We start from the raw sequence: 21,362 nt of genomic DNA, 5'->3' as shown, positions 1-21,362 counted from the left end.
CAAACTAAAGCCCTAGAATTAGAGGGCGGACATTTTGAATTCACAGCTTTGAACAAACAACATGTTTGCATTTGTTGCTTTAAATTCAGGGCAGTGTAAACGACAGGTTCATATGTTTGGCTGATTTTTTGAAACATTAGTTAGTCCTGATGCACAGAAATGAAGTCAGAGGTGAAGAACGCCACGTCGCAGCCAAACAGAGACGACTTCTGCCGCCGCTGCTCCTGTCTGCGGGAAGGTGGAAAACCAACAGCAGCATTTCAGCTCTGTAAATACTCACCATGCGTTCGTCATGTCACTGTGAATACACGAAAGCCCAAAAAGTGTGAGCACTCGCAGTCCTCTACAACTGCGATCTGCAGCGTCTCCTGCAGGGTCCCAAGGTCCCTGATGGAGGCTGCTGCGTGCAAACCGAAGGAGACCTGACCCCGAAACTGCAGCTCTCCCACCACAACATCTGTCACATCTGTGCGGTAAATCTTTTTTTGAAAATCTACATCTGCTGCGTGTGAGGAGATTTACACACACATCAGTGTGCGCAGCAACAAAAAGAACAAACAAGACACACGGCGAACACATTTTACATGAAGATTAATCTGTTTATTATATTTACTCATCATGATATCAATACCATCATTAATATCCATCATTAGGCACCTCATATGTAGATAGACTGGGAGTAGAGACTTGGTCTGCATGCCTGTTGGTTACAAAAACACTCAGAACAGAATCGAAACATGCTGTCGACACGGCAGAAACTAAACCCTTCGATTTGTAGCCTCCTGTTGAGATTGTGTTCGAGGCGTCGCTCGCGTGTTCGCTCCAACACTTGTTTATGCATAACTAATGAGAAACCTGTGAGCGGCTGTGCCTGTGTTTACTGTTAATTTGTTGAGAAATGTGTGCGTACATAGTGTCACCGTGTGTGTGTGTGTGTGCGAGTCCTTTTTTTTCTGGGTTTGTGTGCATTTCTTCCTGTGTGCCAGCATGTGTGAAAAGTTCTTGTGCAATAACGTCGTGTGAGGGTTCAGTCTGCCGTTGTGAAACTGTGCGCTGCGTATCAGCATCTACGAGTGTGTGCCAAACCTCTTACAGGTTTCTCTGAGCCAGTCTGGGCAAGTCCTCGGACATTTTGGCACGGTTGCCAGATCTTGAGCTGGTTAAACCTGGATGTCAGGGTAAGAAATACAGTGGAAAGTTTCCCTCATGCCCCTGGAGGGAAATCTATTCCCTCACTTCCCCACCTGCAAGCCAGGAGCGAGCACACACTCTGGAGAGAAGCAATAAAGAATCAATATTTTACTGCCTACACCCAGGGTTATTACAGTGCTGCAGCCAGGGATATGGATCACTTAAACACACTGCTACATTTGTTAGTTTATAGCCTGCATGTAAATGGAGGTCCTGACCCGAAGTTTAGACTGTCTGCATGAAATTTGAGAAATTTTAATTTCAAAAGAGGCTTAGAGAGAACAAGAGTACAGCACTTTCAATAATCCTTAACAGGCACACTAGAGTGCAGACCTGCAAATTTAGCTTGAATACAGACGCTACTTTCTTTACAGGGCCACAATCAAAAACATGATGAAATTCAATGCAAGTGGTTCATATACTGTGAGATCACAAGAAGTCAGCCCTGTGTCTCCGTTCCCTCCGGATTTTAAGAATGCATGGTCCTTAGTTTTGTCGGGCTCTTTTGTGCGCGTCTTAATGCTTCAGACCATATCCGAGCAAAATTTTAGGATTTAACCAAAAAGGAATAGTTTGACATTTTGTGAAGTGTGCCCTTTATCCGTCTTGCCGAGAGTAAGATGAGAAGAAATATACCTGTCTGCTGAATCTGAAGCTTGACCTAGCATAGAGGCTGGACACAGAGGGAAACAGTTAGCCCGGCCCCGTCTAAAAGGTAACACACCCGCCTTTCCGCACCACTAAAGCTCACTTATGAACATGTCACATCTCATTTGTTCGTCAGTTTTTGTACAGCTTTATCTGTGGTGGTGGGCAGATTTTGTTACCTTTAGACAGAGCAAGTATAAACCAGTCTGACTTTATGTCATCTACATATTGTGTTGCAGAGATATCTACTGAAGCAGTCACTCCCCTGGTGCTCCAAGCTCCCAGCCCAGACCGCTAGCTGCATGGCTAACTAAGCTAACTAGCGAGGACAGCTACAGTTAGCTGTTACTTTGGGGATATGCTGCACTGTATTTGTTTTGAGAATGAATTTGACAGGCAGCAAATTCCTAATAAGAGCCTGACAAAACCAAAGGTACTCCCCTGGTTTCCAGTCTTTATGCTAAGCTAAGCTAACATGAGAGTAGTATCAATCTTCTCATCTCAGTGTGTTTTCAAGTGTTTACCCCAACTTGCCAAACTCGTCCTTTGATGCCACCTGGAGGTTATACAACAATATCATCATCAATATCAGCTCATTTTATTGATGAAAATAGTTAACGATGTCCTGCTCGGGGCCGTTTGCATAAATTTAACGAGATCTCAAACTCACCAACCTTTCGCCAATTCCCCACCCATATCTGAAACTGAGCGAGTGGACGAATCCCAAACTTAACGGACGCTCCAGCTCCTCTCCTCCCTCCTGTGGCCTTGACAGACACGGACACGGCATCGGCACCCGACCGTGAAATAGCCACTTGTGTTTTAGCCCGAACAACTCCATCCCTATGTGACTGTCAGCACACACTAAACACACACACACACACACACGCGCGCGCACTCACACCACTCCTCGAGGCTTTTGTAATCCTGCCGGACCGACTGTATGTCCTGAAGAAATGATCAATACTATTCAATCTGCTTGCAGGTCTTTGCCGCATTAGGCTACAGCTGCTATCCAAACAATGAATGGCCGGACACAGAGGGGCCTCGTGTACAAATGAAATCCCATTAAAACGCAATGGCTCTCAGGGGCCGACGCTGACCCCATGTCCCCCCCCCACCCCGTGATCCGCTACTTTATGCTCCACCTGATTGACAGCTCCGGTCCAGGAGAGGAAAGATGTTGTTACCATGACAACAGCTCATGCTACACCGGCGTGGATGCGAGCTTTTGATAAATATCACTCCAGAAATCAGCGGCGGATAGTAACAGGTTGTTATATACTGGCTACAGGGTTTTCATAATGTATTTACACTCACAGACGTGGCGGAGGAGATGACGATGATCCGAGTTTACAGCGGCGTTGTTTCGTGACGGACACATGTGCTTCTGAAGTGCAGTTAAAATACCTATAATATCAACAGTGAGAGGCCATTATTCACATTGACAGAGATTGGAGTTCCTCATCAGAGATAAATAGAGTACAGTGTTATCTTCCTAATAGGCTGACGGACAACATTTCCATGATGAGCTTTTTTTTTTTCTTTTTTTTTTTGCGCACAGCACATCTCCTTTCTACACTATTTTCAATATATCTCATCTAAAAATAGTTTAAAGCAGACAGAGCAATAAAGAGTCGGCGATACAGAGGGGAGGAAATGAAAAAAGGCTCTCCTTTTGTTATTTCTTCTCTTCTTTTTCTCTCCTCATTAGCGTTGAAGAATTTCAAGTCGGAGTCTCTCTCCATTTGCTTTTCCTGCTCCTTTTCTTCTTCTTTGTTGTTTTTTTCTTTTTTCTTTACACTCCAGCCACTCCCTTTCCCTTCGCTTCAGTTTACCTACTGGCAGCTTTTAGGGACACCGAGGGAATTTCCTCCATGCAGTTCATCCCCCTCTCTCTCACGTTCTGCTTCATCTCCCTCAGATTGCTTTTTTCGCAACGACGTCGTTCGTTTCGCGGCAGCCAACTTAACCGTACCTAATGTGATGCCAGGTTCGGTGTTTATTCCCCGACTAACTGTTGGTTGTTTTCACAGTGAAGTTCTCTCTCGGTCTATCCTGAGAGAGCGATCCACAGTATGGAGAGTTGAGGAGGGATACGGACACTTCACCGTTTACAGGATCTATGCACAGAATGAGAGAGAGAGAGAGAGAGAGCACAAAAACATGTGGTTGGTGTAAAATGTCTCCTTTTTTGCAGATATGGAGGAAGAACAGGGGTAGAGGAGGTGTATACTGTGGTGGTGGTCTTGTGGACAGTCATTAAGCAGCCACTACTTAAAGTCTCAGTGAACCACAAGAGTGCTCATGGGAGAAAATACACATTTGAGGGCTACGATGAAGGAGCTAACATGCCACAAACAGACCCAAGAAGTGGATTATAGGTGTCACTCTGTACGGTGAGGGTTCCCTAAGAGCACATCAGCGCACACACACACAGGAAACCACAAGGCAATGGCGAGAGATCATCTTCGTGTTTAAATGCTTTTAGGAAACCCAGCCAAGCAAGTGTTTAACTCTGGGTAGATGATGGCGAGAAGGGCTTGGCTTTCCGAGGGAGAGGGAGAGGGAGAGGGAGTGGGAGTCGTAGCGTGAGAGCTCTGGTGGAAGTTTGGCGGCAAAGGTCAGAAATGACGGCTCTAACGGAAAATATTGGTCAGACTCCAGGAAGCGGTGAGGAATTGTTTGGACAGCGAGAGGAGAGACGGCGAGTCACAACTCGTGGGAGCGTCGCAGGAGTGGCTGGGAAAGAAGAAGGAGCATGAGTTTTTTTTTTTTGTTGTTTGTTTCCGGATCTGTCTTTGGAGGAGGACGGAGACCGAAGGTGTGAGACGGAGAGATGACAAAGAAGTCCTGGTGGATGTCGGCAAAGGTGGTGGGCGACCGCGTCCTTCCTGCTCTGTCCGGCTACGGCGAAGACGGAGTGCACTCCAGAGAGGCTGCGGACAAAACAAAAGAACAGAAGATTGGAAAAAGTTAATAAGAGACAGATAGAGGAAAAAACACTCCTGTAGGAAAAAACAGGGAGAGAAATGGCAAGAAAGAGAAAAATAAAACACAAGAGCAAAAAAACAATGACGACCATCACAGGAAGAGCGGGGAGAAGGGGGGTGCGAAATGAAACCGAGCGGAGTGACGTAGATGAGAGAGGAAATTAAGAAGTTGAGATCAAACAGGGGGAAAAAAAAGAGAGAAAGGGCCGAGATAACAAGCATGGGCACAGTGAGGCATAAAAATGGATCGGGGGGGGGTGGAATTAGAAAAATAGAAGAGAGAGGGGGGAGAGATAAGAGAGACAGGATAAAAGAGAGTGAGAGGGGGAGGACGAATAAGAAGAGGAGAGACATAATTATAAAATGGCACGAGAAAATCAATGCGGTGAGCGTCATTGTGCTTGCAGGCGCCGTACAAAGGGAGGTGGAGAGCAGCAGTGTGTCCATCAAACAGCACCACCGCATGTCGGTGTCACACACACACACGCACGCACGCACACACACACACACACACACACACACACACACACACACACACGCATTTCGAATGCAGAGTGAAGACAAGGAGGATGAGTCAGGCAGATGAAGCGGAGAGAGACAAGTGACATTTAGAGCTCAGTCGGAGCATGTGATGACAAGGCACAAAGATACATGCCAGCGCCGGCTCTGACAACAGCTTGTGTGTGTGTGTGTGTGTGTGTGTGTGTGTGTGTGTGTAAGTGATCGTGTGTGTGTGTGTGTGGAGGCAGAGCTCGGTGTAAGGAAACAGATTTTTTGATTTTGTATGTCTTTTTCTATTCGGCTGAGGGCAGTCAGCCAACGCAGAGCCCAGGATTCATGTTAATATTTTGAAACTTGGGGCCAAAGTAAAAAGATGTAGTGAGAAAAAGTCTGCAGATACTTTTTTTTTTACTCTTTACTTTATATTTGTGGTGGAAAAAGTATCCAGATCATTTCCCAGATCATTTCCCAGGGAGCTTTTCTCAGTTGAAAAGACGCTTAAAAAATGGTCACTGATTAAAAAGTGAAAGTTTTTCCACAATGTTTTTGAGAAATTTGCATGTGGCTTCTCACTCAGTCCCTAAAATAACAGTTGTCTCTTTTTTTAGCACTTTGTCGAGGAGAATAAAAGCAAATGCCGCAATAACAAACGCTCGATCGATGGACGGCTGCTCCACCTGTTGAGCCATCTACAATCCTACTGCGTGAAGCCTCATATTTACTTCTGCAGCTTGTGCACAAATCCCAGTTCGCACTAGTCAGAGCTGTTTGTGTGATGTTTTGTTGACCCATCCATCCAACTCTACTTCCGCTCTTCTATTTTTACCATCCTTCTTCATTCGCTCTTGTCATAACGGATATGGATGCTACAAGTCCTCGTCACTTGGACATAAATGTATGTACTTTTATACTGTAGGTACTGTAGCTATAGCTTTCAGGTAAATGTAGTAGTGTAAATGTACCCCATGACATGTTTGTCTCCGCAACACATGTCCGTAATTTAGCTGTGTTCAGCCTCAGAAGCTTGAAATAAAGTTAGCTGGCTAGCTATACCGAGGAAGCTAAGCTCTGAAAACGCAAATAACAACTGTACAGTGAAGAGAAACACAACAAAAGAAGGAAGAAACACTGCTGCCACCAAGGTAACCAAGTGTATTGGGTTCAACTGGGCATGTTTACACGGCGGCCATTTTCCTCTCATGTCATACTCAGGGTGGGAAGCTCGAATGGTGGGATAAAGTTATGCTGCTGTGTTCCAGGTTGCAAATTGTATAAATGTTGGAAATCAGAATTTTCTAATGAAGATGATGGATGGTGAAAATCTGGAGGGACACGGGCCATATTTCAAAGGTAAAACATCATATTTAAGAATCTGTTAGCTATCGTTAGCATTCAACTACATTCCTACGATATCGTGCAACACCACCAAACAGTTATGTCAGCTAGGAAGAGACTGAAGGCTACCATTAGCTGCTGTCTAATGGAAGCTTACAGGTGATCAAATGTGTAGGTTTTCGACTATCCATCGTTTTTTTACTGTTGCACCACGTTTGATCGTCCCACGCTGAGCGTGACATTGGAGGAAAATGGCCGCCGTGTGAATAAGGTCTTACAGAAAATAATAAACAGGACACAGAGACAGAGAGTTAGCGAAATAAGCAGCGACACCTCTTGTCTTATGGTAACTCTGAGGTGACACAGCACTTGATTGTTTAAATCACAATGCTACAATGATACAGGGCTTAGAGCTTGTCAGCCAATCAGTGCCCTAATATGTATTTAAATAAAGAAAGATTTCCCCTCTAAAATGTGGAATTGACATATAAAGCAGCATAAAAATGGAATATATGGTCATGTACCTCCAAATTGTACTGAAGTACAGTACATTAATACATGTAATTAGTCACATTCCACCTTGGCTTGGCTGTTATTACACACACACACACACACACACACACGTACAGCCATGCAAATTCAACCGCGTAATATTCATCATCATTATTGGCAAACACGGCGATACATCAAGCTATTTCTGCTGAGAAGCATGTAAACACCATGTCAGCCCACACACGCACACGCACACATGCACACACACACACCATGTTAACTGTATTAGTGCCAGGGCTTATCAGTGCAGCGGGACCACACACCACAAAAGGCTGAAATTCATTACAGTCGTAGGAGGGCCTTGACAAGCTGTCAGCGTGTTCGAAAGAATCTTCAAACCCCCCCTCATCTCTCTGTCGTCGACAATGGTGAGAATACTCAGAGCTCGGATACCCGTCTCCTCACACACAGTACACGTGCGCGCACACACACACACACGGGTAGTCTCCTGGTCGACGTCTTCATTTCAAGGGTAGTTTGAACACGCAGCCACACATACACACCGACACAACAACGCAGAAAAGTGTTCTGAGTTTTAATTTCATGGGTAGTTTACAGCGACTCTCTCCACCACACACTCGCACACACATGTACACACACTATTCTGAGGTAGTGCAGAATGGAGAGCAGGCCCAGAGGTGCAGTTCAATGACATACTCCGTATTTCCAATTTATGCCCGCGTCACTACACTACACTACACTTCACACACACGCACGCACAAACACACCTAACGCCGTGCGTCCGGGGTAGTTTGCCGTTATGGCTGTGGTTACATCGATAGGAAAACATTTTCGGATGATCAAGGAGATTATTATTGCCATAAAACAATGCAGACCAATAAAACCCCGGATGCCTTCACAACCTTTATGTGAACATATTTTCCAATCTGGTTGAACAGTTAAGTAGCAGAGTGAGAAAAAAAAACAGGAAAGGGAAAAAGGAGGAGTGCGATCATCCTTCAGCGGGCGACGTCTCAGTCTTCAAGGACGGAAAAGGGCAAATTACTCGGGAAAAATCTTTTCTTTAGCGTAATTACTATAATCTGCCAAACCTAAATTAAACAGACCAGTGTGCGAATGCCTCACTGACATGGAGTGTGTGCGTGCTGCAGCGTCTGACAGAGAATTACAATTTCCAATGTTTTAGTGGTGTGTAGTTGTGTGTGTGTGTGTGTGTGTGTGTGTGTGTGTGTGTGAATGAGAGGCACAGAGCAGTCGGTTTGTCTCCAGTTATTAAACTAACCAATTACAAAGCCCACTCATCACGTTTACGTCGCAAACAAAGGGAGAGTTGATCTATTATTAATGTACTGTTCCGCAGTGTAATTCACACATGGATTTGGTCTCATGCGTTCACACATGAATGCACGCACATCACACCCACACATGCACACAAATAATGCTCCTTGCAGCAGCTCGCTCTCCCCGTGCCGCCGGTACGAATGATGAATGCGATTTGCCGGCATTAACAGATGAGCGGCTTTTCAGAGACAGGTAGTAAAATGTCTGGATCATCAAAATCTCTCTCTTCCTGCCATGCTTCACTCCTGTCTCCATATCTCGTTCCCCCCCCCCCCCCCTCTCTTGTTCATGGCTCTCGCCCATGCATTTGTAATCGAGACCTGTCTCGCTTGTTTAAACCGAGCACAGCTCAGCGTGCAGCCACATATGCCTCCCGCTCTGCCGTGCGCCATGTCTCGTAGTAAAGAAAAACGTGCACGGAGACTAATTTGCACTGATTCTGTCCATCCAGCTTTGAAGTCTCGCTAATGTAGGCTGGATCCAGGCTTTACCTGCTGGGGTATCCCTGACAGGCTGGCTGATGGAAACCTTCAGATGTAGCTTTTAAAGGATAAAACTGCCAATACGCTACATTTTTCTTTCTTGTACACAAATGCCATGAAGAAAACCCTAACCAACATGCTAGTTGCAGCATTATGAACTTTTAAAATGGAGCATTTAATACATTTTATTGCTGTTACAATCTATTCAATGTGTCTTTAAAGGTGCACTATTTAGCTTTGGGGAAGACATTTTATCCAAAAGAGAAAGCTCTTTATTGACAGATTATTTAAAGGCCTTTTAGGACAACACAATTTCATTACTGTGTTACTTTGTTTATATTTGGCGGACCCTACCACATATATATATGTACACACATCGATCAGCCACAACATTAAAACCACTGACAGGTGACGTGAATAACCTTGATGATCTCATCACAATGCGATGTTCTGCTGGGAAACCTTGGGTGCTGGCATTCACGTGAATGCCACTTGACACGCACCAGCCATCCAAACACTGTTGTGGACCAAGTACAGCCCCACATCACAACAACACTACCTGATGGCAGTGGCACCACAGCAGGACAATGTGCCCTGACACACCGCAAACACTGCTCAGGAACAGCTCGAGGAACACAATACAGTGCCCAAGGTGTTGATTGGGCCTCCAAATTCCCCAGATCCCAATCTGATCGAGCAACTGTAAGACATACAGGAGCAGGTCTGATCCATGGAGGCCCCACCCACTAACATACAGGACCCAGAGGATCCACTATAAAACGCCCTGGTGCCAGACACCACAGGACACCCTCAGAGGTCTCAAGTCCATGTCTTGACAGGTCAGAGCTGTTTTGACTGCACAAGGGGAACCTCACAATATTAGGCAGGTGATCATAATGTTATGCCTGATCGGTGTATATATTTATATATATATATATACACACATATACATATAAATTGTGAGGTATGAAATGATTCAACATGAACACAGAGGTAGTGGCATGGATGTGAAGATACAAAGGCAGCAAGGTCAAAAGTAAGTAGCATAGGGATCAAAACAAGAAACTGCATCAAAGGCATGAATAAGAACATGAATATAACACTTATAACATGACATCAGTGACCTGCATTTGATTATGATTATGTTGGTTGTTGAAGGTTAGCTTTTATATGTCAATGCATGTTTATGTTTTTGTATGACTCACACTCTTATAAAAGTACGTTTAACATGGCTGTGGTCTCGACATTAATGACTTATCAACAAGCCATGATGGATGCTTGATATTCTTGTATATATTGATTTACATAAAAGAAACAACCTGAAATTTGCAGCTTCAATGTCATTTTGATGGTACACTGAAAAAGGAGAATGGTAACTCTGTCATTCTCAGGCTGCACCCTGTTCTTCCACTATGTAACTGGGCCACAACGGCTTTTGGCACAGCGTCACAATCCAACTACTGGATCATATTTTATGGTCTTCCACTTGATAACGTCTGGCTGCTACGCCTCACCTCTCTGTGATTTATGGAGTTTCCCAATAGACAGACGGCTTTACTTACTAAAGTAACGGCTAACTCCTGCCAACCATAGCAGTTAGCGGTGCTGTTAGCTGACTCTGTCCAAACCGGACTGGGAGCTCGGAGCACTGAGGGAGGCTTGGTGTTTACACTTAACACCAACATGCCGGGGCGAGATTTTCAGGCCCAAATCAGAGAAATGCCAATTCTTTCAAGGTGTTGCTTTAAATGCACAATATGTAATTTATGCCACAAGGGGAAAAAACAAAAGAGCTCGACCTTCTGGAGGCATAAACACCCACAATCAGATTCTGCTCTGATTAACATCTCTTAACTGACCAGAGGAGCCGCTCTGAGATTACTTTTTAACTTCTGGGATTCAAAAGTGGATTTAGCTTCACTCCTATTTATCAACCTGACTGCAGCAGCGGTTCCTCGGAGGCGATCTTCTTTGTTGGATGTTCTGTAATGTTGACCGCTGAGTGGAGCTAGAGGGGAAATCCACTTTACTTTGGGAACATAACGTTATAGAGAGGAGAGGGGAAAAGAAGGGAGAACCAGAGTCTCTGGTGAGTGCTGAGTTCAGTCGTTGGCCTGAATGTGAACACACAGATAGGTACAGACGCTCTGTGTGTCGTTGCCGGCTAGCTTACGGCTAAATTACAGTTATTCAGCTGTTCATCCAGCAGGTAATGTTTTACTTTTATCACGTTACATTTAGCTGCATTCATGGACCTCCTTCCTCAAGTCTCAGCAACAGGTGACCAAATGAAATACACCATCACCTTGACTAAACTGGTGGATTGTTCTGGGTTTGAACATTGTTGGAAAAATTTGGAATAATGTAAATACACAACTAAAAAAAATACAATGTAGAACAAAGGTGTAGTTGTTTTTAATCATTTTAATGCAGAATTCGTGCCTATTAAATCTTGAAGACTGCTGTCCGTCTGACTAAAAGGTGTCCAGCACAAACCATAGTTGTTGAAACCGAGGGTTTATTGAAACATACGCTCGCACATGCCCGATATATGTAGAGTTTTGAGCCTCTGTGCTGCTCAGATAAGGTTTACAGAGCCTTGTCTCCCAGTGTGTGTTCAAAATAGGTCATCTTATTCTGCGACTCCAAGCAAGCACGCCTGCTTCTGTTCCCTGCCCTGATTTTCGACAACATAAACAACTGACGAGAAGTTTCCCCCCTCTCTCCCTCTCTCCATCTATCTCTTTAAAGCGGAGCTCCTCATCAGCGAAACCCAGTGAGGTTAAGTAAATAAGTCTATTTTATGCAGAGCGAGAGACAGTGGAATGGTGGTTTCTCAAAGTGCTTGTATTTTTGGTATTCTGACTTAGATTTGTTTGTTATTGTGCTTTTTCCAGTGCCACCTGCCACCACCGACACACACGCTGACACACACACACATTTCCCACACACACACACACACACGTACACAGACCTTGCCTCCATGCTTCCTTTACTTGCTCAGCGGGGGACTGTCAAACTGAGCTCAGTACCGTTTCTTTGCTGCGCTGCTCTATCATGCAGGATATCTCTCCTGACACAGAGCTGTCACGGCCTTCAGGGCTTAAAGATGGCAATGCAAAGGAGCAAAAAGTGGAACAGTAAAAACAAGCCGCTCATTTATTCCAGTGCATGTATGCTGATGTCTGCATGTATCTATATTTGTATGGACGTCATAGCGGGTAAAAAGCATGGTCTACGTGTGGAGATCTGGCACATACGCCTTGAGATGATTCATGGCGTTGAACAAGGAAGCACAATACCCCTGGTTTCACTATGATGCCATTACGGGTGAGATTTGCCCGAGGCTTAAGTAACATCTGTGGCGGTAACTGGTTTGAAAACATGGCAGAGGTCAGAGTATTTCATCACGATATATTACAAGCTGTGACACAACATTTATATCACAGCTCTGAAAAGAAAGTTTATGAAGTTTATTCTAACTCAAACTTTTGCAAAGTCGAGAGATTTCTTAAGGGAGTCTGGGGACTTTCTCCACGGGGGGGACGAAGTAGTCGCGTATATTGGTTACTTTTTACTTTTTTGTTAAATTTGACACGTTTCTCATTAATAACACGGCGTCTTCTTTCATAAATTCATTGTAAATAAACAGGTGCTGGATGTTGGATGCGCTTTAAACTTACAAGCAGTCGGCTGGTACTGCACTGACGTCTTTCACATGGAAATGAACAACTTCTCTTTTGCATACAATGAGGGAATTACAAGAAGGGACAGATGATTCAGAACTTGCCGTTACTGTTTCACAGGGTTTTTTTTTTCTGAAGTTCCTCTTCACTCAACAACTCTCGAAATTACGTGACTCCTCAGGAAGTCTGTGGATATTCCGGTGGTGAGATTGGCTGAGAGGGACGGCGTGTTCACAGACTGCTGCTGCTAACATCGGAGAGCCCAAACATGTAATTTACATTGCGATGAATCACATAGAAATCAGACAGCGTGTAATCCATTCTGCCCGTTGTTGTGGCTGCTTCTTCTTCTTGATTCGCAGAGGACGTCAGATGAGCAGGAGGTCCTTCAGTGTGGCCCAGGACGCACGGCTAACAGTGTGGTCTGAGTGATCGGATCTCAAACGCGTCCTAAATGCGTCTTGAGGGGAATTAACACCTGTGCTCCGGACGCGCCAGGTCTGAATGGGGCCTGAGACGGAAAAAAACTATGAACTACCCTCAGCTCTCAGGTCCCTGCTGACACCAGCACCTGAGCAATGGGACACAGTCGAGAACTACGGCATCATTAACCTTGTGAAACCTCAGCCCGCGGTGGTGATTAACGACATCCCATTATGTGCTATTAAACAGCAGCAGAGGAGGGTCTCCTCTCCCATACCAAAACAGCACAATACTGCCAAAGGAACAATGGCTTCTTAGAGAAACTTTCCCTGGAACTGACAACACTCTCCCACAGGGACCAGAGTATAGAAAAATGCAGGCCTTAACATTACACATCAGCTATGAAAGATTTGTTTGCAAGTTGCAGAATGACCCACTGTGGCCTAATATCCTCTGACTGCTGCTTCTTCGGCGTGCCACTTACATGTTTCCCCTCCCTGTCTTGTTCAAAGGCCTGTTATTGTTTATTACAATAGAAGTCGACGGAGTCCCCACAGAGGGCTCAGTGATAAGCAAAATACTCTGACACAGAAAGGAGGCTTTTACCATATGAAAGGCAAGGGGAGAAAAGAAAAGAGAAGAACGAAGAGAGAGGGGAACGGGAAACGGATAAAGCGAGGAAATACAGAGAGATGTCGGGAGTGGAGGATGTGTGAGAGAAGGAGAGGGAGAGAGGGAAGAGAGGCCGGGGCGGGAGGGGAGGGGGAGATAAAGGCAGAGCTGTATTCCCTGATGTGGCTGCTGTGTGTTGGCTCTTCGCAGCTCCTGCTCCAAGGATTACTGCATTTACACTTCAGCTTAAAAATAGCCCCCGTGATAATTTATTTAGCTGGAGCACGCCATCCAGCATTGTGTTCCCGGAGAATAGTTTTTTTTTTTCTTCTTCTCGCCAGAGCCTCTATGAGATTCGTCCTCTCTCTCTCTCTCTCTCACTATATTTTAGCTGTGGTATTCTCTTCCTCTTAGTATCTCTTTCTCTTAATCTCCCACTCCCTAAGAAACTTCTCTCTCTCTCTCTCTCTCTCTCTCTCCCTCCCAAGAAAGAAAACAACAAATAAACAAGTGGCTATGTTTAGCTGCACAAACCTGGCAGCTGGTTTTTACTCCTGTCATAATCTTATTTGCGTGGCTAAATTGGTTACGTGAACCTCCGATATCCTTCGACTCAGCCCGACAGTCCACAACGCTTATCCCTAAACATCCTATCGCAACGTTGCTGATATTTTCGTGGGGTTAAAGTTTGCACAGACGGCAAATAATAAAAAAAGAGCAAGATGCTGTCATGATAGTAATCTCTTTATAACAATAATCCAGTCACCCCAATCTGCCAGCAGATGCATAAAAATCTGTGCGTGTGTTCACAACTAAAAATAAAAGCACGAAGACAGAAATGCACCCATTCTTTTCTGTCATATTTATAGAGCTGTTTGTATTCATGGTTCTTGTTGTGAATATAAATGTGAAGCTGGCTCAGGCTCAGGGGATTCATCACTTCTTATTCCACCACAGGTATGTTAAAAATGACTTTTCCCGCATGACTCACTTCAACAGTTTGCCATGGATGTGTGCACGACCGGCCCGTTCTCCCTCCCAACGAGTCAAAGAAGGCGACCAGTGGTCTGACACTTCTGAGTCTCCCTACGGAGACCAGGGTTCACGTTCTGTTAGTTACCAAGAGTTAACACTGATTTGTGTTAATGTTATGTTCAATAAAAAAGTCAACTGTAAATGACGGTGCTTACATTACTTACATTACATTATGTGACGTGACTTATATAACTTGTCTTATGTTACGTACGTTACAATGAGTGATGGTGGTATTTAAACCCAAAGCATGATCTTTTCCTACACCTAACCAAGTAGTATTGGTGCCTAAACATAAACAAGCATTATTGAAGCCTAATCCCAACCCAGTAGTTTTGGTGCCTAAACCTGACAAAGTAGTTCTGGTGCCTAAACCTAACCAAGTAGTTTTGGAGCCTAAACCTAACCAAGTAGTTTTGGAGCCTAAGCCTAACCAAGTAGTTTTGGTGCCTAAGCCTGACAAAGTAGTTTTGGAGCCTAAGCCTCAACGGCTCTTTGTAGAAATGGCTTAAAGTACCTGTGAGGTGCACACCTTCTTTTTGTTTTGACTGTATGTGTATGTGTTTTAGTTCATTTTGTATAAAAATATCATCCGTCCCATCCCCATGACAACATTCTCGGTCAAAAAGAGAAGATAAGAAAAAGGAAATAAACACGTAAGTTTAAATATAACAAATAAATAAGTAAGGACAAAGAAAAGTCAAATTGCATAAATACATTTGTAGTATATGTTTAACCCGCTTACGCCAACAATGTTATCACATTAAGACGCGGAGTTACTTTGAAACTCTCCACGCGACACGAGCGATATTAGCATTACCGCAACGCTCCAGATTTTCGGACAAGCTCTAGAGCCAATGATGTACAGCTCAAGTGAAGAAAGCAAGTCTATTACCACAGTGCTGTTCAGTTTGCCCTTGGGATATGCTTGTTGAGTGTACTTTGAGCATACTTGAAGGAAAAGATCCCCCTTAAGTCGCTCAGCTGATACGACCGACTGGAACAGGGGCATGTTCAAAGTCAACAGCACTTAAACATAAGATATGAGAGGCCTTCAAAGAGCACAGACAAAAAGGCTCGGTTGCTATTTTTGAAGCAAGTGCTTCAGTAGCCGAGGTTAAAGGGGATCATCAGTCTTCGTGGCACAGCGAATCTCATTTTCCGCAGAAATGTGATGACTCGACAGTAGGGAGGACAGCAGTGATGGTAGACGGTGGGTGCAGGGGAAGTGGGGCTCACACTATAGAAAGGATGGCAATGCTTTCCACTCAGCGTTTTCTCTTTTCCGTCCGTCTCACTTTCCGTGTCTCTCACAACAGCAACCCTGAAAGCTGTTGGTGAATAATGATGACCTCACATGGCGCCATGGCTCACAAACACTGACAACTCTTATTTCCCTTCGCGAGCGTAGTAATGGGATCTTATTTCTCTGTATCAGGTTTCTGCTCTTCTGCCAACTGTGAGCAGTTCTGTGGTGAGAGGGCGGCACTGCATGTTGCCTTCTGTCCAAAACTCTGAGATCATTCGTCACAAAGTTAGTGGCAGGGGAACAAAGATGCTTCCTGGAGCCACTACGTGATTTGTTTTGCCAAAAAAGTGATGTGCTATTTTAACTCGTTTTAAATACTGTACACTCATTTAGATCTGACACCGTTTGCAGCACTGCCATCTCCCCTCAGGTACTGTGGCTAAGCATGTCAAGCTCTCCATGGCGCACACAGTGCGTCGTTTACAATGATATCTGTAGGAGATTAACCACTTTAAATTTCATAATCATATTTTAGACAAGAGCAGGCTTCTCATTTCCAGCTAGCAGCAGCTGAAATGACTCTCTGGTTTTATTTGTTGTAGCTTGTTAGCTCCTCAAGCTCTACAAGGTTTAAGTTTCGGGTTTCGGTGCCCGTTCAAGGAGACGATGCCACTAACACGACTGTTGGCTGTGTAGATTTGTCCACAGTCTTGTATTTCATTAGTTTCATAATAAACTGTGACTTATTGACTCGGAAAATTATCTTTTTAAATTCACTAACAACATATGTGTAGCTCATGGCTCAATTCAAGCGGAGTCAAAGAACTTATCATATGTATTTTTGCCAAAATAAGGTCTCATGGTGGTCGACCGGAGAGGGCATGACCTTTGCTCTCTATGGCAGAAAAAAATCCACAGAAGAGGATCAAAAACACCTTGAGGAAGAATCTAATAAAACATATAAGCTGGAGAACGAGGAGGGCTGGCAGTGAGGGTGGGCATTGAACTGAATAACTCATTGTAGACTAATGAAGCTGTTTTGGATTCATTATGCTGGTAGACAAACAGCCTGAAAACAATCTAATCTGGGTTGTTTTGAGGCGACAGCAAGAAGACATGATGGAAAAAAATCAGTCGCTGCAATTTAAAATGTATTTTGCAGTTTTTATTGAATGTATTTGCAAACCTTTACAGATGCGAACACTGTGCCGCTTTTATGAAACAATTAAATGACTCGTGCTGAATTATCATAAACAAACTCCCGGGAAAGAAAACCCACGACACCGTCTTTGTGTTTTTCCTCAATTTCCATTTAATCTGACTCGTGCATCCGTTCTGTCCCTGAAGGCACCGTTGCCACTGATGGCATCACAATCCTCTTTCACTCAGCGTCAACTTAAAGAAGCAGCTTCGGCAGTCGGATGCATTATTGACAATAAGTGTTCCTCTCAATCTAACCTGTGAAAGAGACGCATTACAGAAGTGATGTTTGAGTTGTATCTGAGCTGACACTGTGTACGCTCAGAAGAGAAACTTGGGTTTATCACAGCGACATAAGCAATCACCAAGAAAAAGAAAATTTCATTTTCCTCTCTGCTGAAAACTTTTGGAAACACTTTAATTCCCCATGAGTGGCTCTGGGATTTCAACTTTAAGCTAATTTTCTTCTCTGGTAATTCAATAAGAAGTCAATTCAATAAACAATTGGTTCCGCCAGTGCATTTAAGCTTGTCACACTTGTTCAAGTGTTTGTGAGTTTGAGTGTGGAGACGCTCCTGTGTATGCATGCAGCATGTGCATGTGTTCAGGCTCTGAGTGTGTTTGCTGTGTGGGTGTTGTGAGAAAGAAAGATCGCCTTCTTCGAGATTGATTGCAAATGTTTTTTTGTACAAATGTAGGCACACCTTAATTTATTCTGCTCTGTGCTCGAGCCATTAAAATGCACGATTATGAGACACTTGTTACATGAATAATGCAGAAACGCGTTGATAATTTTCACATTCCTGCCGCCTAAACATTATTTAAAGCTACTCGCACATCTACAAAGCACGAAACCCGAGGACCTCAATCTGCGGTGTCATCGCGAAGACGGTCTTGAGTCGCTCTGTGAGGTAAATATTTGTGTATGTGCTTATTTTTCCTTGAGATGAAGGTGCATTTGATCGCTCGAAGAGATAAAACTGATTGGATGTAAACTCTCATTGTGGTTTATGGAAAGCTTTAACCTCGGATAAACTCGGCATCTGTGATGAAACCGTTTCATCTACCTTTTCTGTGGCTTCTCCACTGATTCCCCACAAAGCATTTGAACAGCACCCAGAGAGCAGGAGCAAACTTGTTGCATCCAATTGGTGTGGGAGGAGTGTGCAATACAGATAATGATAGCAACAGCATAGTAACTGCAATAGAGTGAGTATCTCCAGGCAAATAAGGGCAGCATTATTTCCCTGACTCGATAGACACGATGTTTTGTGGCTGCAGTGCCGCAAGACATGTTGTCTATTGTCGGTGGTGGTGGGGGAATGAGTAATTGGACTCTCTTGTAAAGTTTCCCCAAGTACGATTGCTGAATGTCAGCACAAAATGCTGAATCTAGAAAAATGCTTTTGCCCTTAAAGCCGCACCAAATCAATATTTGTTATATAAACAATGAAAAATGAGAATGTGTAATGTGAAAGGGTCTGTTTGTAGTGACAAACCCACAGATAATTGTTATCTGACTCTGCAGTTCCCTCCGGTTAGAAGGAGCGTTTTAGAGTCTTTCAGCTCAGTGTTTTTTTTCACCTGTGTTTCTCAGGGAATAATGCACAGAAAAATTCAGGCATATCAAGGTGGCTGGCATCTATGAGAGAGTGCAAACTAAATACTTTACCAGCTAGAAAATCTGAATTATATTCATCAGGTGGCCAGAAAAAATGAGCCCGATATAAAAGCTAATGTTGCTCCGTCTGCTGAAAATGCAAATTCATAAAGACATTTGCCGTAACAACGTTATACAGTGGTGAAACGTCAGTGTGGTATGTTAAATACAGAATTATATTCTGAGCATCAAAGTGAGACTTTTACCAGTAAAGGTGAGTGGAATAAGGGATAGTTCAATATTATGAATCACCAACTTTCAGTAAAATCATACTGTGATGAAGTCACACTATTATTTATTCATTGCTTTTCAAAATCCTCTTCCAAATTATCAAAAGAAGTTAAATTAAAAAGCAACAACATTTGATTTTCAAATTAAAAGTTTGTTAATGAAAAAAAATTCATTCCAAATTAGTATTTTGCTTTTATAATATATGAATTTATAATAATTGTTTATTTTAAAGTTGCAGCTGATGTTTATAATATTTTGTAAACACTTAATATTTCATAGTTGATCTATGGACATTATTTGGATGGACATTATGAAGTTGCAACTGATGTTTTTAAACCTTTACAATTGCTTATTTTTTATATTTTATAAAGCATTTCATTGTTAACAGTGAAATAAATATTAACTCAAGTTCAATTAACTATATTTTTACCATTTATCAATTAAGCCATATTGTGATATATATTATGTTGATATCAGAAAACTATTATTAGTAAAACGGTATTGATTTCAACCCTGTGCTAAATAGCACAATATGATACATATTCATAAATATTAATTTATAGAAACTACATAAATTGTTATAACTGCTTTTTTTGACAAACATCGAACTGACTAGACTGTGTGAGACCATGAAATCATCTTAAAAAACAGAGGTGAACAATGGCAAAATACAGCCTCCAGCAAACTTTCTTTCTTTTAATATTTTATTTATGTAACATCTGGAAAAAAGCTGTTGCAAAATGCCAACTCTTCCCTCCTCACTGGAGTACAGGCTTATCTTTCATACAGTGGCAGCCGGCGTACAGCCCTCATGTGCTGACACTGAAAATCTTCCTCCCGGTCCCTCACACCCTCGCTACGCTTCAAACGAAAACCACCCGAAGTGATAGTGTATTCTGTGCGCGCCGCCCGCCCCTGCTGACTCTGTAGCATTAAACGTGTATTTACCAGCTGGGGGTCTGAATACACGACGAGGCTCCCGGATTCCCAGCAGGATCGTACCTGCCACCGCTACACCGCATCGCCCTTGAGCTAGACACCTTAACCTTAGCACAGCACACAGTCGAGCACGCATCGCATCAAGAGGACTGTGTGTAAATGGATATAATGTTAGTGTCAAGGTGTGCAGGTCCCAGTGGGGACATAGGGGGCATCTGCAGGCAACGGAGGAACCATATGATGAATATTTATCATCATATGTGCTCTAGATCTCGGGGGAGACTCTGGAGATAGTAGTTAAGTATTACCTAGAGGGAATCTACTATATACATTCATTAGCCATCGATAGTGTCATATCTGCTGCTGCAACAGGCTGCCATGTCCCAGCATGCCCTCTAGCCAGAGCTTCACATGTGCGTGTGTGCATGTGCGATAACAGCGTTCCCTACTGTGCGACAGGATAGCTATGCTAGTACGGTGTGTGTCTTTGATGACACACACTCTCCTGTGCCTACCTGTAGCTTTATAATACATCTGGGTCAACACGCATTGGTAACACAGAGGGAGGTTAATGTGAGGCAGATAGTGTGTCTACCTCTCTGCTGGCAAACATCAGCGTTGTTTGCGAGACGCATTAGGCACACAGTCAGCGAACGACGCGAGCTGCAGCATCCATTTGGAGATTGTTTTCAGACATCTGACACACTTGAGATGCGATCTGTTTGGATTGCCTGATACTTGAAGAACTTCAGAATTGGGAGTGCCTCTTGAAATCAAGCACGCTCTTTTTTTCCCCCACTGAATCTTAATGCCTCATCATGTCTTTTAGCTTGAATCTTAGGGTGTGTGATGCGTTAAGCTGAGCAGAGGATCAGATCTGGACCTGCAGGGAGGGTCAGGCAAATGATCTTTAGGCTCCGTTCTTATCCTGAACACAGTACATGAGCAATAAGCAGTAAGATTAAAAATGCTCCAGTATCGTCTGTATATATACATATTTTTTAGCTTTTTTATCAGGATGTTATGTTGTTCACATTATTAAATTAAAAAAATATTTTATCAGCGTTGTATCACGTTCACATTACATGTTTATGACCTGACTGTCCTGTCAGGAGGAGGAGAGGATGGTGGTGGAGTTACAGCTGCCAAGCGAGTGACCACAGTTCAAGGCTCTGCTTCAACATTTTTACTGCAAGTCTGAAGCCACTGAATATTTCACTGTTTTTTTTATCACTGATGTTTTATATATCCTTCCCGCTCCTGTTTATTTGTTGCTATTCATCTTGATTCTTTTCTTTCTCTATTATTTTACTGCTTTACTGTCGT

The 21,362-nt window shown here is 43.5% G+C and overlaps 1 protein-coding gene across 1 annotated transcript in view; it reads right to left on the bottom strand.

Moving 5' to 3' along the window:
• Positions 1-574: 574 nt before the first annotated feature.
• samd12 (sterile alpha motif domain containing 12) overlaps positions 575-21,362 on the bottom strand; it is a 114,963-nt gene continuing 94,175 nt past the window's right edge. The window contains exon 5 of the mRNA XM_084380156.1: positions 575-4,778. Coding sequence (XP_084236282.1) covers positions 4,747-4,778 — 32 coding nt within the window. The 3' untranslated portion in view covers positions 575-4,746. The remainder of the gene's footprint in view (positions 4,779-21,362) is intronic.

This window comes from Pagrus pagrus (assembly GCF_965226575.1).
Source record: "Pagrus pagrus genome assembly, chromosome: 17".
Lineage (NCBI taxonomy): Eukaryota > Metazoa > Chordata > Actinopteri > Spariformes > Sparidae > Pagrus > Pagrus pagrus.
This window is presented reverse-complemented; position numbering and strand designations above follow the sequence as displayed.